Source organism: Poecilia reticulata, chromosome 2 (assembly GCF_904066995.2).
Source record: "Poecilia reticulata chromosome 2, P_reticulata-male-v2, whole genome shotgun sequence".
Classification (NCBI taxonomy): Eukaryota; Metazoa; Chordata; class Actinopteri; order Cyprinodontiformes; family Poeciliidae; genus Poecilia; species Poecilia reticulata.
The window spans coordinates 3,542,371-3,560,383 of NC_088831.1; the positions used below are offsets into that span (position 1 = coordinate 3,542,371).

Below are 18,013 nucleotides of genomic sequence, written 5' to 3' on the forward strand. Positions count from 1 at the left end.
GCTTCAGAAATGGCAACTTTACTTTTTTCCTAACATCCATGATAAGGTCAAGAAAATGCTTTTTATTTATGGTCATTACTTTTTTTTAAAAAAACGGCTTACTTGGCTTATCTCAAAGCAGTTTTTGCTAGCTATTTTCTAATTGACTCTTCTGTTGTGAATTTTAACTTTGAGACTTTGCGTAGCAGGAATACTTTTCCAGACACTGTAATTATTTATTATAAATCATTCTACATATCTTCAGTCTAGATATCTTTCTAAGGATAGGCAGTGTTGTTTGTCATTAAGTCCCCACACTGTGGTCACAACCTACAGGTATTACATTGAATGTTAGAGACTTTTGAGACTGATTGTAGTTTAGCTAGCATTAGCCAGTTGGCTATCAGCTGGTCAGAATACAAAAACTTCACTGATTTCTACTCAAATATTAATTTGAATGTTGGTCCAGAAGAATGTTTAGTCACAAATGAAACTGATTGTGGTTTGGTTAGCATTAGCTAGCTAATGACCAAATAAACAACAAAACTATCATTAAAATTTGTTGAAAAAATGTAAAATTTCTGAAACTATGTATTCTGGTTTGCATTTTCTTTCATTTTTATTCAACGGCTAACAGCTAGCTTCATGGTTAGCTTAATCTGCTGACACGAAAGTGCGGTTAATTCTGTTATTCGACCTGTAAACGTTGTCAGTAGTGTTGTCCCACGCTTTGGCCGCTAAATTGGAAAGATTCCAAGAAGTACACTGATCCATCCCATAAACATTGTGTAGCTGACCCAGAAGTGTTTACAGAACACAGAGTGAGATTGATTAATTTGGTTAGCATTAGCCAGTCAATGAGAGGTATTGTGTTTGGTTTTCATTTGGAGCCAAATGCAAATTCAGACACAGGCTCAGATGTGAAGTGAGTTATTTTTCACTTTGAAAAATCAAAACTTGCAGATGAAGGGAACAGGGCCTGAAAGAGAAACAGAGAAATGGAAGAAACCAGGAGCTTAAATATCAAAACATAGGTGAAAATGACAAAAAGGAACCAGATGGACTAATCGGAGGAAAAGAGGTACAATTAACACAAAAGAAAACTAAGATTCAAAAACTACAAACCTAGAGGAAAACCCTGAAAATCTAAAATAAATAAATGTATACAAGAAACAAAACTGAAAGAAAATGAATGTCTATGGAAATAATAATGAGCAAAAAAAAAATGAACTGAACATGTTGAGACCATAGGAACATAAATGAACAAGGGAATGATCAGAACAACTCAAACAAAATCCCAAACACCCAGAGATCGTGACAGGAGGAGGATGAGTCATTATTTAGGAAAGTCAGCGTTGGCACCAAAGCTGGTTTGAGTCACATGTTTTGTTGCTGTTTATTTCTTCTTTGTGGGGATTAAAATGATGTTTAAAGGAAGAACATTTTTCTTTATCTTTTGGGAATGCTAAAAGTTATTGTTAATTTACAGAGAATGGATAAAAATAATGGTGACTTTCTGTGAAAGTGAGATGGTGAGCTTAAAATGCCTTGTTGGTGGTCACACTCAACAAACAGACTACAATTCACACAGGGTCACCAAAATCTGACAGCAGATTGGAAAATATCATCTGATCCATATTGTTTTGTTTTCTCTTGCTTTGAGCACAGAGACTGAGGGTTTTTCTCTATCAAACATGCTATTTATTTTTGTCTCTGATGCCTGCTGGCCTCTGGTTTGCAACCAGCTTCTTACTATGAGAAACCAGCAAGTTCCTCCCAGTGTCAGAATCTCACTGAGGAAGAAACTGCATGAGGTTTTCTAACACTTTAATATGTCTGCTGTAACGCATATAAAACATGGTAATAGAGTTTCAATTTACAATTTTTATATCTTTGTATCATGTGGTAGATCTCAGCCGGCTGGTGGGAAAAAAAATAGATCTTGGTGTCAAAAGGTTTGGGTACCCCTAATCTAATCACCCAAACCGTCCTGGTTCTGATCTGAACAGAACCCCGACAAACCGGTGGATGTCATAATATGCATCCATTATGCCAGTTTACAGGAAGAATGACAAATATTGTACAATTGGGATTATTTTATGAACAGGCTGTGGAGGAGCTGATGAGTAGTAATTGAACCCACCTGTATGGAGGGAGACAAGAGGAACCGGAGCCACAGAAGTTTATTTCTTGGATTGGTGCTGACAGGAGGGTGGATCCATGTGACAGGAGAAGAGGCTGGTTGCCTCTTTTAGGGAGCTGAGTGTTAGATGTGCCCTTTCAGCCAGACCTGACCTACCTGGTGGAGGTGTGATCCAGCACCTCAAGTGGAGCCTCACCTGCCAGAACCACAGGGTGACCAGGTGTTTCTGTTCAACACAGGTGTGTCATACCCTTTAACCCCATGAGGTGAGGGCGTTTTAAGAACTTAAAAGTATATGCAAAGCTTCCATCCGAAAGAATTCATTGTAACTACATGTGAATGAATTAATGTACTTTATTAATCCCAGAGGGAAATTCACATTTCAGTACAACCTGTCCAAAAAAAACATAAAAACTTCACACATGACAAAAATAGTTTATGAAGCATTTTATTTGTTTTCTCTTCATAGAACATAAATGGGGGAAAAAGAGTGAGAGACTGGATTTAATTTCTCTTTTAGTTGAGCTTACTTGCTTTTTCCATGCATGAAATATTAAAAAAGCAGCATGTTCTTTCAGTTAAGAAATTTCAATGATACTTTTTTAATTTTATACTGAAAGAAGCAAAACACCCAACCATTGTTTTGATGCCTTGGTTGACATATAAAGTTTGATCAAACTGGACGAAAATAAAATTAAACACAGGAGCTTACCATTTTATCCTGTTAGGGAAGTTTCTTCTTGTATCGCCTCACAACCAATCAAAACATAGGAAATAATTTCAAGTTTTGGGGAGGATTAAATAAATATACTGCAGTCCAATTAAAAAAAAAAGAGTAAAATAACCTTTTTTCTTCTTCTTTTTTTGTACTGTAACCGGGTAAGTTAAGAACAAATTCTTATTTAAAAGAACACACTTTAAAATTAACAAACACTAACAGCACTGTTGAATCATAAAACGGAACAATAGGGACAAGGGCATATTATAAAATTGGCATAACATTTTTAGCTGAAGCATGTGCAGGTTTCAGACAGCATCTGCTTTAAATTACTACACACATGCATAAAACCAATAGAAAACCACCCACATGTCTGATGCTGCCCTGGGCAACCGCCCATATGGTCCACATCGAACGTCACCTGAATACAATACACGAGCTTTACGACCGATATGATCAGGTTAGGAAAAGTGAAATCATCGTTAGTTAAACGGTGTGTTTCATCTTTCAGTCCCCGCATAGGTGTTAAAAAATCAGCCTTCATATTTAATTATAAAACAGTAAGACATCTGTAATCCTGGTTTATCGGATGAAGGTCAGACTTGATGATGATGTTTCTTCCCAGGTCATTAACCAACCTGTTGATGCTGACAGATGTCAGCAGAGACTTTAGAGTCTTTAGACGAGCTGCACCCCGAACAGAGCCCCCCTCTGCGGGGTGGAGGAACCAGAAACGATCGGCTCCAGCCCGCTGCTCCGCGGAGGTGCAGAAATCATTTTGCTCTCCCCCTTTTTCCTCCTCCTCCTCCTCCTGCCGCCGCTCTCTCTCCCTCTCAGTTTCCACAGCCGCCGATCGACACTTGCAGCCATTTTACGCAGGATGAACCCAATCATGTGCTGAGGAGGGAAGCGGGGGAGGAAGGCTGTGCGGATCACCTGGACGGAGCCAGGAGCCGCAGCCGCAGCCGCAGCCGCAGCGGGAGCGCCAGCCGCGGCTCCCGGTCAGCCAGCAGCACCGGTCCGGGGACAACATGGTGAAGAGGAAGAGCCTGGACGAAAACGAGCCGGAATGCGGGAAGGGAGTCCCGTTCCCCATCCAGACCTTCCTCTGGAGGCAGACCAGGTCGGTGGAGGCGGGATAACAGGTGTCTGGTATTGGTTCGGGTTCGGTTCTGGAGGGAGATGTGGAGGAGAGGGAAGGGGGCCTGGAGGTGGTTGCATGTTTGATGTAAAGTGCCGCACCTGGAAACGCAAATTTGCCCCCAGAAAGTAGGGCAGGCGCAGCTGTGGTGGAGGTAATCTGATTCCAATCATGTTAATGTGGTTTCAGTGCTTTCCTGCGGCCGAAGTTGGGGAAACAGTATGAAGCTTCCTGCGTGGTGAGTCATAATCTGTCTGTTTTTACCTTAATGCACCTGCAGGCCGGTGCTTTTCCTGCTTCAAGTGAACTCATCTCCATAATGCTGCTGCTGCTGCTGGAGGGGCCACCCGGGCCCCTCACACAGCAAAGAAAGGCTGCTTTAATCCCCGTTTGTCCCCCCCACCCCTGTGCCTCTGGACGCCGGCCCAGTCCTTTGAGCGGGTCCTGGTGGAGAACAAGCTGCACGGCCTGTCTCCGGCGCTGTCCGAGGCCATCCAGAGCATCTCCCGCTGGGAGCTGGTCCAGGCTGCGCTGCCCCACGTCCTGCACTGCACCTCCATCCTGCTGTCCAACAGGAACAAGCTGGGTGAGGCTCTGGTGATCCTACACAAGGACTTTTTTTGTTGCTTTTTTTCTCCAGTGTATAGGATTGGTTCAACTTTTTCCTGCCTAATTAATCCAGTTAATCTAGTTTCTATTCATTCATTACAGATCAGTTTATGTAAAAACCCATTTGATTAAAGAGTTAATTTAGATGGTGGCTGTGGAGAGGAGAGATCTCCTGTAGCAGTCTGTATTACAACTAATTTGAAGAAGCCTCTGACTGACTCACTATGTAGTTAGAGAATATGATTAACCACCTAATTCATTCAGTACAGCAGAATTTTAATTCAGGTCTATTTTAAAATGCACAAAGTTCAGTTTGAGACAAGTTAACCAGTTACAAATACAGTAAACCTCCACCGGGTTTAGTGCTTTTCTGTAAACGTTACACTGTAAAATGCAGCTTGAGAAACTAAAATCTAAACACTACTAGACAGGCTATAGGCTGGTGTTTACAAAGCAGCCAATCCAGGAGCAGCCTTTACTTACTGTGGCACTGATTGGCTGAAAACCAAAATTAAGGAATCGGGTAGATATTGGCTTCTATGGCTACGGTGGTTTCCACTACGAATATTATGCGTATTAATGTATATTTGGTGTTTGAACTGTAGAAATAGACAGATGTGTTTCTAGAGGAGATCTCAAGCATTTGAAACCTAATTCTGATCCAGTAGAGAGAAGGAGAGAGAGAGAGAGAGAGAGAGAGAGAGAGAGAGAGAGAGACTGCAGATTCTTAGTTGTCTAATGATTTCAGTCCAAGTCAGTTCTGTATGTTTTTTGATTCAGTTTAAACCGATTATATACATCCTGGTTAGTTCCAGTTAATTTGCATAAGGTGAGTAATGAGTGATGCAGCTTCAGTCCAGTTACCTTCAGTTACAAAGTGTGGTACAGCAGAACAATGCCCTGTTGTGTGTTCGGGTCTGTTATCAGTTAAATGTTTAAAGATTGCTACGACAATCCATTCATTCTGGAGTCAGAGTTTGGTTCTGTACGTTCCAAACATGTCCTGTCATAGACTGATGAAGCCAAACAGCTAAAAGCAATAACCGGCTATCTCCATTTGTAGCTTCACAGCCAATGAAAATGCAGGGAAAAGATCCCATGCTGCTTGTAAAGCAGTAAGACGGGGAACCACAACCATCAAACCAAAAGTTCACCTGTTAAGTGTTGTGTTTGCTCCCCCATGTTTAATGCCATCCTGGGTAGCTGCCACCTGCTGTCCTCTGGACGTCAGAGGTAAAGTTGTCCTTCCCCCCCTGTCAGGCCACCAGGACAAGCTGGGCGTGGCGGAGACCAAGCTGCTGCACACGTTGCACTGGATGCTGCTGGACGCCGCACAGGAGTGCAACCAGGAGGCGTTGGGCAACCAGGGCTGGTCCAGGGGCGGCAGCAGCAGCAGCGCCTTCCTCCAGCCGCTGGGGAACCAGGGCTCCTCCCCGGGGGGCCCCGGCTCGGGCTCCGGCTCGGGGCTGCAGCACGGCAGCTCCCTGCTGGAGGATGACGAGAGCGCGCGGGCCAAGCTGTTCCACAAGAGCATGGCCACTGTGGAGCTGTTCGTGTTCCTGTTCGCGCCACTCATCCACCGCATCAAGGTGCGTTCCGCTTCACACCCGGCACCAGAACCGGGGCTTTCCGGAGTCTAACATTTGTCTGTCCAGGAGTCGGACCTGACCTTCAGGCTGGCCAGCGGCCTGGTGATCTGGCAGCCCATGTGGGAGCACCGGCAGCCCGACATCCCGGCCTTCACCACCCTAATCAAACCAGTCCGGAACATTGTGACGGGTAAACACCAGACCAGAGGGGGTCTGTTCTCATTTGTTCATGATCAGGATCATAACGGGCTCTGTTCTGTCCCGCCAGCTAAGAGGAACTCCCCAGTCAACAACCAGTGCAGCCCCCAGGGGTCTGCCAACCAGAGTCCCCTGGTGAGTCAGTGTTTAGCTGCTCTCTCGTCAGATTCAGCCTGGCGGTTCGTCCCCTTCTGGTTCCTGCCTCTGGGATTCATCAACGCCACATGTCCGCCCTTCTTCCTGTCTGTCTTATCTGCCCGTCTACAAACCCACAGGGCTTCCAGGTGGTCTGTGAAGCCGGCCAATCAGATTCCTCCTCCCCTGCAGCAGGTGAGCAAAGCTGTCGCCGTGCCAACTCGGTGGAGAAGGGAGGGACATCCCAGCAGCCCCCGGCGGCCAAGGGGCCCTCCAAGAAAAAGTGAGCACCTTAACCTGAAGTCCAACAGGGTTTAATAATGATGAGCTGATGTTCATATTAACATCATATTTGATTAGTTATGATACGTTGTGGTACATTTTATACATCAAAATGTGAGTATTTTTGTCACGTTTCTCCTTGTGAATCTCCTTCTGGATTAGGATTTCTGTTTTTCTGTCATATTGATTCAGTCACACTCTGATCCACTCCCATAATATTCCTTGATAAAATTTTTAAAAAACATTAAAAAAATGTTCATGTTCAGAGTAGAAGGTTATTGTAATCAGGGTTTTATTTTGGTTTTTGACCTGACTTTTAGATCAGGGCCTGTTTATTTTAAATCCGGACCCTCCAACTGCTTCCCAAGAAAAGCAGGTGTTTCCATAGCAACCAGAGACTTTCTACCTCCTCCGGTAGACATAGCAGCCGTTTTCTAATTTTATATGATGAGGCCTGGAAACGTTACACCAGCAGAGTAATAGTCAGGGAACGTCACCATGTTGGCGGGGAGTGAAAAATGAGCTCTTCAGGCTTCCGTCAGATAAACTGCTCAGCTTATATTAATAGCTGTTCTGTCTCATCAGGCAGACACAGAGGCTCTTCTCTCACTGTTCTCACTTTAACCCACATAACCAGGGTAATTGTGCTCAAGTAATGTCTGATCTGGCATCAAAGCTGGGGAGAATCTCTATCAATGAGGAAATATTCCAAAATTGTTTTGTTTTTTTTGTATTCCATGTGGGTGTTTTTGTTTTTCCAAGTCTGTCACATCAGGTTGGATTCATTCATGTGATTCAGAACCATGACAATCCCACAAATCCAGGTCTTGTTTATGGGCTGTGGGGGTCCTGATGTGTCTGTCCTGCAGGCCTCAGGTGGGATTAGAGGCTCCGTTTCTCTGTTTCCTCATCAGTCAGACTCCCGATTTTATCCCTCCTCCTCCACTCTGCGGCCGTTTCCGGCGTGGGCCGATCCACGCCGTTCGCTCCCGTCCCGTCTCCGCGGCGCCATCCGCACCTCTCGCCAAGCCGCTGCTGATGCGGAGGTAGTTTCCATGGCGACCCAGGCTGCTGCATCTTCCCCCTTGTGCCGGGGACTGTCGTCACTGGGTCTCCGTGGCAACCCGACAACAGCAGAGGAGGGAAGGAGGAGGCGTCGTCCGCTACGGCTCTCCGCAGATTATCCCAGCCCTCCCTCTGTCCCTCGCTCCCCTTCTTCTGGTTCCCAATATGTTTCTCTGCAGCGAGCGCTGACCTTCATCCAGCTTATTTATAGTGGACTCACGTAGGCCAAGGCTCCGTCTCTCCCCCCCTCCATCCCCCTGCTGCTGCCCAGAGGATGCTGAAGGCGGGCTCTGCCCTTGTTCTCCATCCTCCTCTGATGGATTATTAATGAGGCATTGTGGCAGGAGGAGTGGACAGCAGGACCCTTTTGTTATTATCCCCGTTGACTGACCAGATTTCTAGATTAAAGCAGTGAGAGTTGAAGTGAGGCGGAGCAGTAGAACGTGAGTCCCGACAGCAGAAGCCGAGCCGCGTCATGCTTCGTCCTGTAAACTCCATCCCCAAATGGAACTCTTGTCTCCCAAAATAATCCCGGCCATGCAGGCCAGTGATGTGTGCTGTGATTTCTCAGAGCTGTCAGCTTCCCCTCATTCTCGTTTTAACTAGATTCACCCCATCGACTGGCTGTGATCAGTACAATGTGCTTATAATGGCAGGTGTGGTCCCATAATACCAGATTGTAAAGAAAATGGAAATAATCGCCATCTATCTGTTCTTCATATCTGTTCAGAGGAATGTCCACCAGGTAATCACTAAATAACTTCAATATTTAGTGAGATAAAAACAAAACATCCAAAATATGAATAATCACCCAGTTTAACAGGGAAATGTGCTGGTTTCTGTTAAAATTCTGCTATATACATGGAGAAACGGCCGTATGCAAAGACATTAAAAATCAAGTAGGAAGTTTGTGTGTTAACACAAAGTCAACCAGGACAGATGATGGCAACAAGCTTCAAGAACATTTTACTACATGAAGTTAGAAAATTGGGAGTAGATACAAAACTAAGTCATTTATAGCATGGTTCCCATCAGCCGAGTTCAGCCCGTTTTAATCCAACTCCGGTCCATTTATCTTGAAAGTCCGGTTTGGTTGGTAAAGTGTGAACGCAGAATCAAACTCTAAAGTTTGATCCCACAAGTCTTTTACTCGCAAGTAAAAGACTTGCGGGTAAATTAATTTGTTTCCATTTTATACAAGGGGAACAGATTATGTTCCCCTTGTATAAAGGTGGTTAAAATATTTTGTTCCCCCATCCTAACTTTGGCAAAAAAGAGCTAATGTTTTCAGACTTGCAGGATTTCTTGTTGAAGATGAGGGGAATTAACACAGTAAAAGACTTGCGGGTAAATTAATTTGTTATCATTTTATAGAGGACCAAAGTGAACTCTAGTCCTACAAACCTCAGTCTCGGTTTGGTTGAAATTAACTTTGGTACATATTGAATGCATATGTGAACACCAAGCGGACCAGAGACCGCACCAAAAGCAGGAAGTGGACTGCAGCGCATGGTATTCTGGGTAAATATAACCGATAAAACAAGCTAGCCTAGCGCTAGTAGGAGAAAAGGTTTGTGGCCTTTAGCCAAAGACGGAAGAGAAATCCTCCACTACTAAAATCTGATGCTCAGTGTCTTCTTCAGAGGGTTTCGGTGGTTCTTGGTGAAGTGCCATCACAAGCAAGAAGGGGGCGTTCAATGTGTTTGGTTGGTTTGACTCAAAGCAGAGAGCTGGAAAGGGAACAAATGTTTCAGTTTTGGTCCCAATTGAACCGAGTCTACCGAAGTATAAGGGGGGAAAGCAGCGATGATGTAAGCGTGGTGATTTAGGAACAAAATGGTCTTTGATTTAATTGCTTTCTTTATGACTCTGTAGCCAGACTGGAGGCTTTGAGGTCCTTTTCACTTCTCTAACGACTCAGCTGGTCTCAGACATTGACGATGATATTGATCTGACCAAACCTGTGGTTGCATCAGCTGTTAAGTCTCTGTTCCTCCAGGACGTCAGCTCCCGCTGGTCTGCCGGCGTCTCTGGCGCACCGCGCCCGGTACGCCACCTACTTCGACGTGGCGGTGCTGCGCTGCCTGCTGCAGCCCCACTGGACGGAGGAGGGCGTGCACTGGGCCCTGATGTACTACCTGCAGCGCCTGAGGCAGATCATGGAGGAGAGACCGGAACGCAACCCGGAACCCCTGGTCACCCCGCTGCCCCGCCCTCGCAGCAGCTCCATGGTGGCTGCCACGCCCTCGCTGGTCAACACCCACAAGACCCAGGTAGCAACAGCAGCCACTCACCATCGTCAGATTTAACAACAACTTGATTGACTGAGGCTTTGCTTTGCTGTAAGGATATGAGTCTGAAGTGCAACGAAGAGGGCAAATCTCTGAGCACCGAGACTTTTGCCAAGGTTTCCCTCACAAACCTGCGCCGACAGGCCGTCCCAGACCTGTCCTCTGACCTGGGCATGAACATCTTCAAGAAGGTCAGCGCCCTAGTTTGACCCTATAGCAGGGCTCTGTAGTCTTTAGCAGCACAACTAAAGACTTCTGGTTGTGCTGCAGTTCAAGAACCGGCGGGAGGACCGGGAGAGGAAGGGCTCCATTCCCTTCCATCACGCCGGGAAGAAGCGGCAGCGGCGCATGGGCGTCCCCTTCCTGCTGCATGACGACCACCTGGACGTCTCGCCCACACGCAGCACCTTCTCCTTCGGAAGCTTCTCGGGCCTGGGCGACGAGCGGCGGGCTCTGGACCGCGGCGGCTGGCAGGCCACCATCATGGGTAGGTCACGACGCTGCTGACCTCCAGTCACATTCTCCTCCAGTGTTTCTGTTCAGGGTAACTGACTTGTTCAAGTCTTAGTTCTTACAGTTGAAACCTTAAATAAGATGAAACATTTAACACTCCAGTTACTTCAGTAACCTACAATAAAAGCTCAAAGGAAAGGAGATTAAATGATTTGAACCAGAAGGTTTTCAAAATTGCTGGCTTGTTTATTTTGAAAGGAAATTGTAATAGCAGAGGAGGTGATATACTGCTGTTTGTGAGCTGCAGTTACACAGATTGAGATTTTCCAGCTCATCTAGCCTCCAGCAGCATCTGCTGTTCAGGTTTTTCTTCAAAAACGGCGTGTGAATCCCCTCGTGTTTCCTTTCCTTTCCAGGTAAATTCACACGCAGAGGCAGCACGGACACAGCTGCTGACGCCGACAGCCTGAGCGCCAAGCACTCCCACTCCCACCACTCCCTGCTCAGAGACATGCCTGACCACTCCAACAGCCACAGCGACAACACGGTGAAGGAAGGTGAGCCGGGATAACGGGGCTAAAGAGGGAGGAGCTACCGGCGGAAACCGTTAATAAACATGTCATGGTTTATTAAGAAACAGAGTCCAGGAGTCGTGTTGTTTCGCCGTTAATTAGATCTGTTAGAAGATGGCGGATGTTTCTGTCTCTGCCGGGTTACATAACACAGTTATTATTGAGACAAACACACACAGATAGCAGGCCTGGTTTTAGACGCAGAGCGACACTCAGAACCTGGTCTGAAGCAGAAAACAACTTCACTGATCACCTATTTTTGTTGTTTTTGTTTCTGTACCATGAGAATCTATGGAAACCCTTAGATGTTTATTTATAGAAGTTATAAATAAATAACAGGAAAATTAATTAGTAAAATGTTTTTCTCAATCTGTTTTTTTATCATCATAACCATGTAACTCATCAAGCGATAATAAATGCTAACAAGAAAAAAGACCACATTTTTTTCAACATATCAGGCACCTTGATGCAACCTGAAATTTGTTAAACATGGTTAATTTACCAGCACGATTATTTATGTTTTGTGAGATTTGATGACTTTGATTTAAAAGGAAAATAAAAATAAGTAAAGAGGTTTGTAGCTCTCAAAAATAGGACATAAATATCAATAAAAATTCCAAAAATTCTCTAACTTTCCAGAATATGAAGTTCAAGTTACTTACATGTTTTTGTCGGCCAAAAAAGTTAAATGGACTGATTAGAAGTTTCTTCCTATTCCCTTTAACTTTTAATTTTCAGCTTGTGAAATTTTGTGGGGTTTATAAAAATAATAGAAGTTATAAATAAATAACGGGAATAGTAAGTAGAGCAGAAGGTACTGATCACTTATTACTGTTAATTTGTTAATTAGGTTTTTTTTTTCAATTTTTATAAAAAAAAAGATGGCCACTTACGTGTCATATGCTTTGGTAATTATTAAAAATGGAAGAGAATGGGGGAAAATTCAGTCGAAGGAAAACCTTTTTGGGGATGTCATGCTTTATGAATTGGTAGATTTGCATTAAAACACTGAACTGTTTTTATGAAGTGCGATCTCAGATCTCCACCATCACCATGGCGGCGTTCAACACCACGGTGGCCTCCTTCAACGTGGGCTACGCCGACTTCTTCACCGAGCACATGAAGAAGCTGTGCAACCCGTCCGCTGCGCCCGAAATCCCCGTGGAGCCGCTGGCCTGCACCAACCTGCCCCGCAGCCTCACCGACTCCTGCATCAACTACTCCTGCCTGGAGGAGGGCGAAAACATTGAGGGCACCAACAACTTCGTGCTGAAGAACGGCATGCTGGACCTAACGGTGGGGAACTAGCCGGACCCTGAACGCATCTCCTGACGGCTCCGTCAAGCGGCATAATGCACTTTACCTTTTCCCGCACCAGGCTGTGCTGCGGGCGCTCTACGCCGTCCTCGCCCATGACATCAGCTCCAGGATCTGCGACGTGGCGCTCAACATCATCGACTGCCTGCTGCAGCTGGGCGTCGTCCCCGGCATGGGCAAGAAACTGTCCAAGCCGGACAACAAGGAGAACCAGGAGGCCCGGGCCAAAGACCCGGCCGGCCAGAGCCTGGCAGGTGGCGCCCAGGGCGGTGGCCCGCTTCCAGGAGCCGGAGGGGGTGGAGACGGAGGTGGAGGAGGGGGGAGCGGCGGAGGCAGCGGGCAGGGGAGCAAGGATGACGTCAAGAATAACAAAGAGAATGATAAAAAGGTGAGTTCAGAGTTTATTCTGTAGATTTTAATCTCAAACACTTCCAGAGGATTATAAGCCTGGCAGGCCACCAGGCTTTATTTGCCAGGCTAAGCAGGGTTTTACTTATTTTATTTTTTTTATGTTTCCCTTTTTTTAAGACTTTATTGTTGGTGTTTAGGTATTGTCAGTAATGTCTTCCAATAACGCATAATTACGCTGCAAAAACACAAAATCTTGTCAAGTGTTTTTTGTCCAGTTTCTATTGCAAATATAGTTAGTTTGCAATAAAAACAAACTTACAAGTAGCTTTTCAGCAAAATATAATTCCTTAATATTGATGAAAAAGTTCTAGTTCCATTGGCAGATAAATTCATTTATAACAAAAACATTTTTCCATGTTATTAGTGAAATAATCTGCCAATGGAACAAGAACTTTTTTTTAATCAATATTAGGAAATTATTGACTTAAAACAAGCTCCTATGTCTTGCAGAAAAGCTACTTGTAAGTTAGTTCTGTCTTATTTCAAGTGTATTAAGATATTTGTATTATAAACTGGGCAAAAATATTTGGTAAGATTTTGTGTTTTTGCAGTGCACCTGGTGAAATTTTCAGTGTTCCAGTCTACTTTGAACGTCTTTCACCTCAAAAACACGGTGGGCCACTGGATGACTGGCTTAGCACCACTACTGAGGGGCATAGCAAGTTTTCTGGGAGAAAGCCTGACTTTGTTTTCTTCATCAGGAGGAAGAGGGTTCTGGTTTCAGCACCCACCGCCTGGCTCTCACCATGCTGATCAAGATAGTCAAGTCTCTGGGCTGCGCTTACGGCTGCGGGGAGGGCCACCGAGGACTGTCAGGAGACCGCCTCAGGATGCAGGTTGGACACTTGATCTCAGCTGATTATTTCCCTATGAACATGGAAAACACTTGATGCTTGATATTCCCACAGTTCTTTATGATTATTGTATATTTTATCTTTCATTGCAGGCCCAGAACTGCCTGACTAATCTGTATAAGCTGGACAAAGTGCAGTTTCGCCAAACAATGCGCGAGTATGTCAACAAAGACTCCCTCAATAACATTGTGGATTTCCTGCACGCACTGCTGGGCTTCTGCATGGAGCCCATTACTGACAGTAAGTATGTGGAGTATCTGAGTGGGATGCAAGCCCTCAAAACGTTTGCATCAGTCTTGATTCCAGATGCAGAAACTGGATAAAATTGAGCAGCACAAATATTAATGTGACATTATTTTTCTACCATTACTTTAACGCAGAACACATATGCAGGATTTGCTGCAAAAAGTCAGGAATGAAAACATGCTCACATGTTAACATGCTACAGTTTAGCAGGCATGTTAGCATGCTTACCATCAAGTTTAGTTTGCTAACTTCTTAGCACCCAATAACAGCAAAAATGATGCATTCCCATTCACATTCAGCTTTTCAAGAGCTAATTATTTTAAAAAAAATACCTGGTGTTCTAGCAAGTTATAAAAGCATGCAGATATATTTCTGCAACAAATATATTCATTTCTTACAGAAAATTGCTCATCACATTAAGACAAATATGCTAATGCTAGATCTTAGGCTAACATTAGCTTTTGAGTGGAAAGTAGATGTGGAAAAAATTAAGCTAAGGCATAAAAAATCCTCACAAATGACTTTTTAAAGTGAGACTGACTTCTTAAAGTAAGGCTTGGAACAAAAAAAAAGTTATTAAAATATGGTGATAAGCATACAGCCCAGCTGGGGCCTGATTATTATTTTTTTTTTGGTAAAGTTTAACATATATAACTTGATTTCATTTTATTACAAGTTTTAGCCATAGGCAAATCTGGATAAGGCATATGCACGTACGTTTACAGAATACAGGCTTTAATTAAACATTGGATATTGCAACATTAACATATAGCCTACCTCAATTTGAGGATAGCAAACTATCTACTACAGAAAATGGATTTAAAAAATACACTAAAGTATTTTTTAAATCTGAAAGTTTTTTTTAATGTGTAAGAGAAAAAGACCCCAGAATAATATTGTAGAAATGCTAATGTTAGCATAAACCCAAAGTGTGTACAATTTTAAATAATCCTCGCTACATGAAAAGTTTTTAAAAAATATTCCAAACTTAGACATTAGAAATATTTACAACACAACATAAAATGGCACATTAGGGAGTGTGATATTAAGCTGAGCTTAAGGGTTTCTGAAAAAAAAAATACAATGCTGCATTAGCAAATGGCAACAGTGTGTAAAGCTTTGGACCAATTAGCTTGGCTAACAGCTACACCACCATTAAAAATAATCATAGCTTAAACAAGGACTTCTTTAAAATGTAACAATTTTATCAGATACTACTCTGATACATAAAATTGCTAATAATATTTTTGTTTGTTTGTAAAGTTTGAAACAAGAATTATCTCAGGGTATTTAAATGTTTAAGGTATATAAAGAGCAAAAAAAAAAAAGCATAAACATTGTAAACATTAAGATAAGCTTTTCCTGAAGATTTAGAAAAAAAGAGACCACTCTCCTTCGCCAGATTTTTGGTATTATGCCAAAGTAGCATGTAAGCTAAACTGGTCTCAGATTTCAGTTTCTGGAAGACAGATTACTCTAGAAGTAACAGTGATGAAATTAGTATTTGTCCCTTTAGACGGGCCTCAATAACAGCTAGCATACTAGGAGTGAACAAAGCTAAATGTTTGACCCTGCTGTCCCACCCTGCACCTTGACTTTGCATTCCAGCCCTACCTGTGTCTGTGTGTGTATCTGTCTTCCCCCTCTCCTCCATCCTCTTGTCTTTGCTTGACATGTTTTTGATGTTTTCCTCCTGCTTACTTTTTCTTCATCCACTTCAACTAGCCGAATCCTGACTTCCTTACTCACTCATCCATTCTGTACACTTGCCAATTGGAAGCTTCTCCCATTGCATTGCTGCTCTAATGGTGGCTATGAGACACATTGAACATGCCAGTTTTCCAGTTTTGCGCTGAAATTTTCAAGTATTTTGTACATGGTACTGTCATTTAGTACAAAATACTCCACAGTTGGCAAGTTGCTGAAGCAATGAGTGTTTGATTGATGGAAAGTGACCAGGGCACCTTGTTCGGTTTCTTTTGTTGTGTGTTTTATTTTTGACTTGTGTGCATCTTGGGGTCGCCTCCTGGTGGAGGTGGGGTGCCATGTCCTTTCTGAGACCACCTTACATGTCTGTGCCGGCCTGATGTCAATCAACTTGTGCCCCGCCTCTTTTCTCTTGCAGAGTACGGCAGTGCAGGTGAGAGGTCCAGGAGGGCGAAAAAAAGAAACATCGGTAGATACACACGATTAATGATTAATAACAGTCAACATAAGCAATAAGATGATTTTACTCACCCAATCAGACCCTTCCCTAGACACCGCTTTCATCGCTGCACCCCTCACTCTGTCCGAAAGTGACAAACTCGCCTGCAACTCCTAAACTTACACCTGTGTGTGTTGAATCTGGCTTTTTTTGCAGTTTCATCTAACTGGACCCAGACAATAAGCCCCCTACTCTGTTTAAAGCAGGCCTTAGTCACTTGCATGTATCCCCTACCCAGAATCCTTTTGATTTTGCTTCTCCCCCATATGCTTTACGAACCCCTTTCCTTTGCCCTTGCCTCCTTTCTGTTGTATGGGCTCACAACTCCAGCTGGTCAGTATTGTCCCTCTCCCACTCCCATCCCGCCGACTGAACCGGCTCCTGTATCATCCCCGGTCTCTCCTGCCTTCCTGCTGCTTCCAGACAAGGCGGGCTTCGGCAACAACTTCGCCACGGGGGACAACAAGTCGCTGGCGCAGAACATGGAGGCAGTGGTGGTGGGCTGCATGTTCAAGTCCCTCATCACCCGCTGTGCCTCAACCACACACGAGCTGCACAGCCCAGAAAACCTGGTGAGTGGGACGGGAAGTCCATCACTACTGGTTTTATCATGAATGAACAGAAAGATCCTGACTTACTGCTTTACTCGGTGATCACAGTGTATAATCGGATCTTATTTTCCATAAACAGACCACTTAGTACCGACTGAAACAATCAAGGTACGAACCACTGCTTTGCTTTTATGTATCGCCTTATCAAAAGACCAATGTCAAATTCAATTTTAATTTTTAGCTAAATTTTTTATTTGTTGGTATAGCAGAATATGTGACGTTAAATTATTTATTTAAATTATTTGACTAATTATTCTTCCAAGATAAATACTCCAACACAAAGCACTTCAACAGAAAACATACAAACATTATTGGTTTTTGTTGTAACTTCATCAACTTGCTGTATTGGTTTCCCCACCAAGTAGCACTAAAGTTGTCTTACAGAAAATATGAAAGATGTGTTTAAAACTAGAAACTGTTAACAATGCTGCACACTTGAACTAATTTTTTATTATTTTGAAAAGTGAAAATTCTGTTAAGTTGATTTGTATTCATTGTGACATTAACTGGACAAGCTAGCTTTAGCTCCTATGTATACCAGGTATTGCACCCAAGTTAGCTTCAGCTTCAGTAAGTAACACAGCTTTTAGCGGCTATTCTTCCTCCGCTTTGTCTGGAGGAATGAATCAAAATGTAAATAGTTTTGTTAGAGTTAAAATTATCAGATGAAGATGACAATTTTCATTGTAGCCTGCTGTCCCAAATAGCAGAAATAGTCTTCAATACTACACTACCTTTAGCTAGTCTTCGTAACATGCTAACATTAACTAAGAGGCAAACATTACCACATTAGCTAAAATGGGCTCATTAGCACATTGGCCACCATTTGTTTAGATGTTTTTAGCATATTGGCTTGCAACACCATATTAACAAATGAGTGAACATATTAGCTAATATGCTACAATTAGCTAACATGAACATTTAAACCAGCATTAGTCATTTAAAATTGAATAAATAATAAAGATGCAAGATTTAGAGCTCCCTTTTTAATAGCTTAAGTTTAGAGCTGTTGTTGCTAGACAACATAAGCTCAGGTAATGGCTGGAATAAATCTAAAGACTAGCCTTCCAATCTTTGCCATTAATGAGAGGCCAGGTCCTTCCAAAGATTAATTAATTTAGACCCACCCATCTTCCATAATATTAGTTCAGTATCACATTATTTTCTTTAATGTAAGGGTATATAAACCGATA

The 18,013-nt window shown here is 43.4% G+C and overlaps 1 protein-coding gene across 22 annotated transcripts in view; it reads left to right on the forward strand.

The window, feature by feature from the left end:
* Positions 1 to 3,465: 3,465 nt before the first annotated feature.
* Positions 3,466 to 18,013, forward strand: part of unc80 (unc-80 homolog (C. elegans)) — a 44,441-nt gene continuing 29,893 nt past the window's right edge. For 10 of the 22 annotated variants that reach the window (XM_081614954.1, XM_081614973.1, XM_081614957.1 and 7 more), the window contains exons 1-17: positions 3,531 to 3,963; positions 4,171 to 4,219; positions 4,411 to 4,567; positions 5,851 to 6,179; positions 6,246 to 6,369; positions 6,448 to 6,512; positions 6,653 to 6,795; positions 9,859 to 10,132; positions 10,207 to 10,341; positions 10,421 to 10,637; positions 11,020 to 11,160; positions 12,203 to 12,471; positions 12,554 to 12,880; positions 13,605 to 13,739; positions 13,850 to 13,997; positions 16,129 to 16,179; positions 16,540 to 16,781. In XM_081614954.1, the coding sequence (XP_081471080.1) occupies positions 3,872 to 3,963; positions 4,171 to 4,219; positions 4,411 to 4,567; positions 5,851 to 6,179; positions 6,246 to 6,369; positions 6,448 to 6,512; positions 6,653 to 6,795; positions 9,859 to 10,132; positions 10,207 to 10,341; positions 10,421 to 10,637; positions 11,020 to 11,160; positions 12,203 to 12,471; positions 12,554 to 12,880; positions 13,605 to 13,739; positions 13,850 to 13,997; positions 16,129 to 16,179; positions 16,540 to 16,781 (2,898 nt within the window). In that variant the 5' untranslated portion in view covers positions 3,531 to 3,871. Of the gene's footprint in view, positions 3,964 to 4,170; positions 4,220 to 4,410; positions 4,568 to 5,850; positions 6,180 to 6,245; positions 6,370 to 6,447; positions 6,513 to 6,652; positions 6,796 to 9,858; positions 10,133 to 10,206; positions 10,342 to 10,420; positions 10,638 to 11,019; positions 11,161 to 12,202; positions 12,472 to 12,553; positions 12,881 to 13,604; positions 13,740 to 13,849; positions 13,998 to 16,128; positions 16,180 to 16,539; positions 16,782 to 18,013 lie in introns of all 22 variants that reach the window. The other 12 variants (XM_081615006.1, XM_081615012.1, XM_081615016.1 and 9 more) reach the window with 7 other exon arrangements.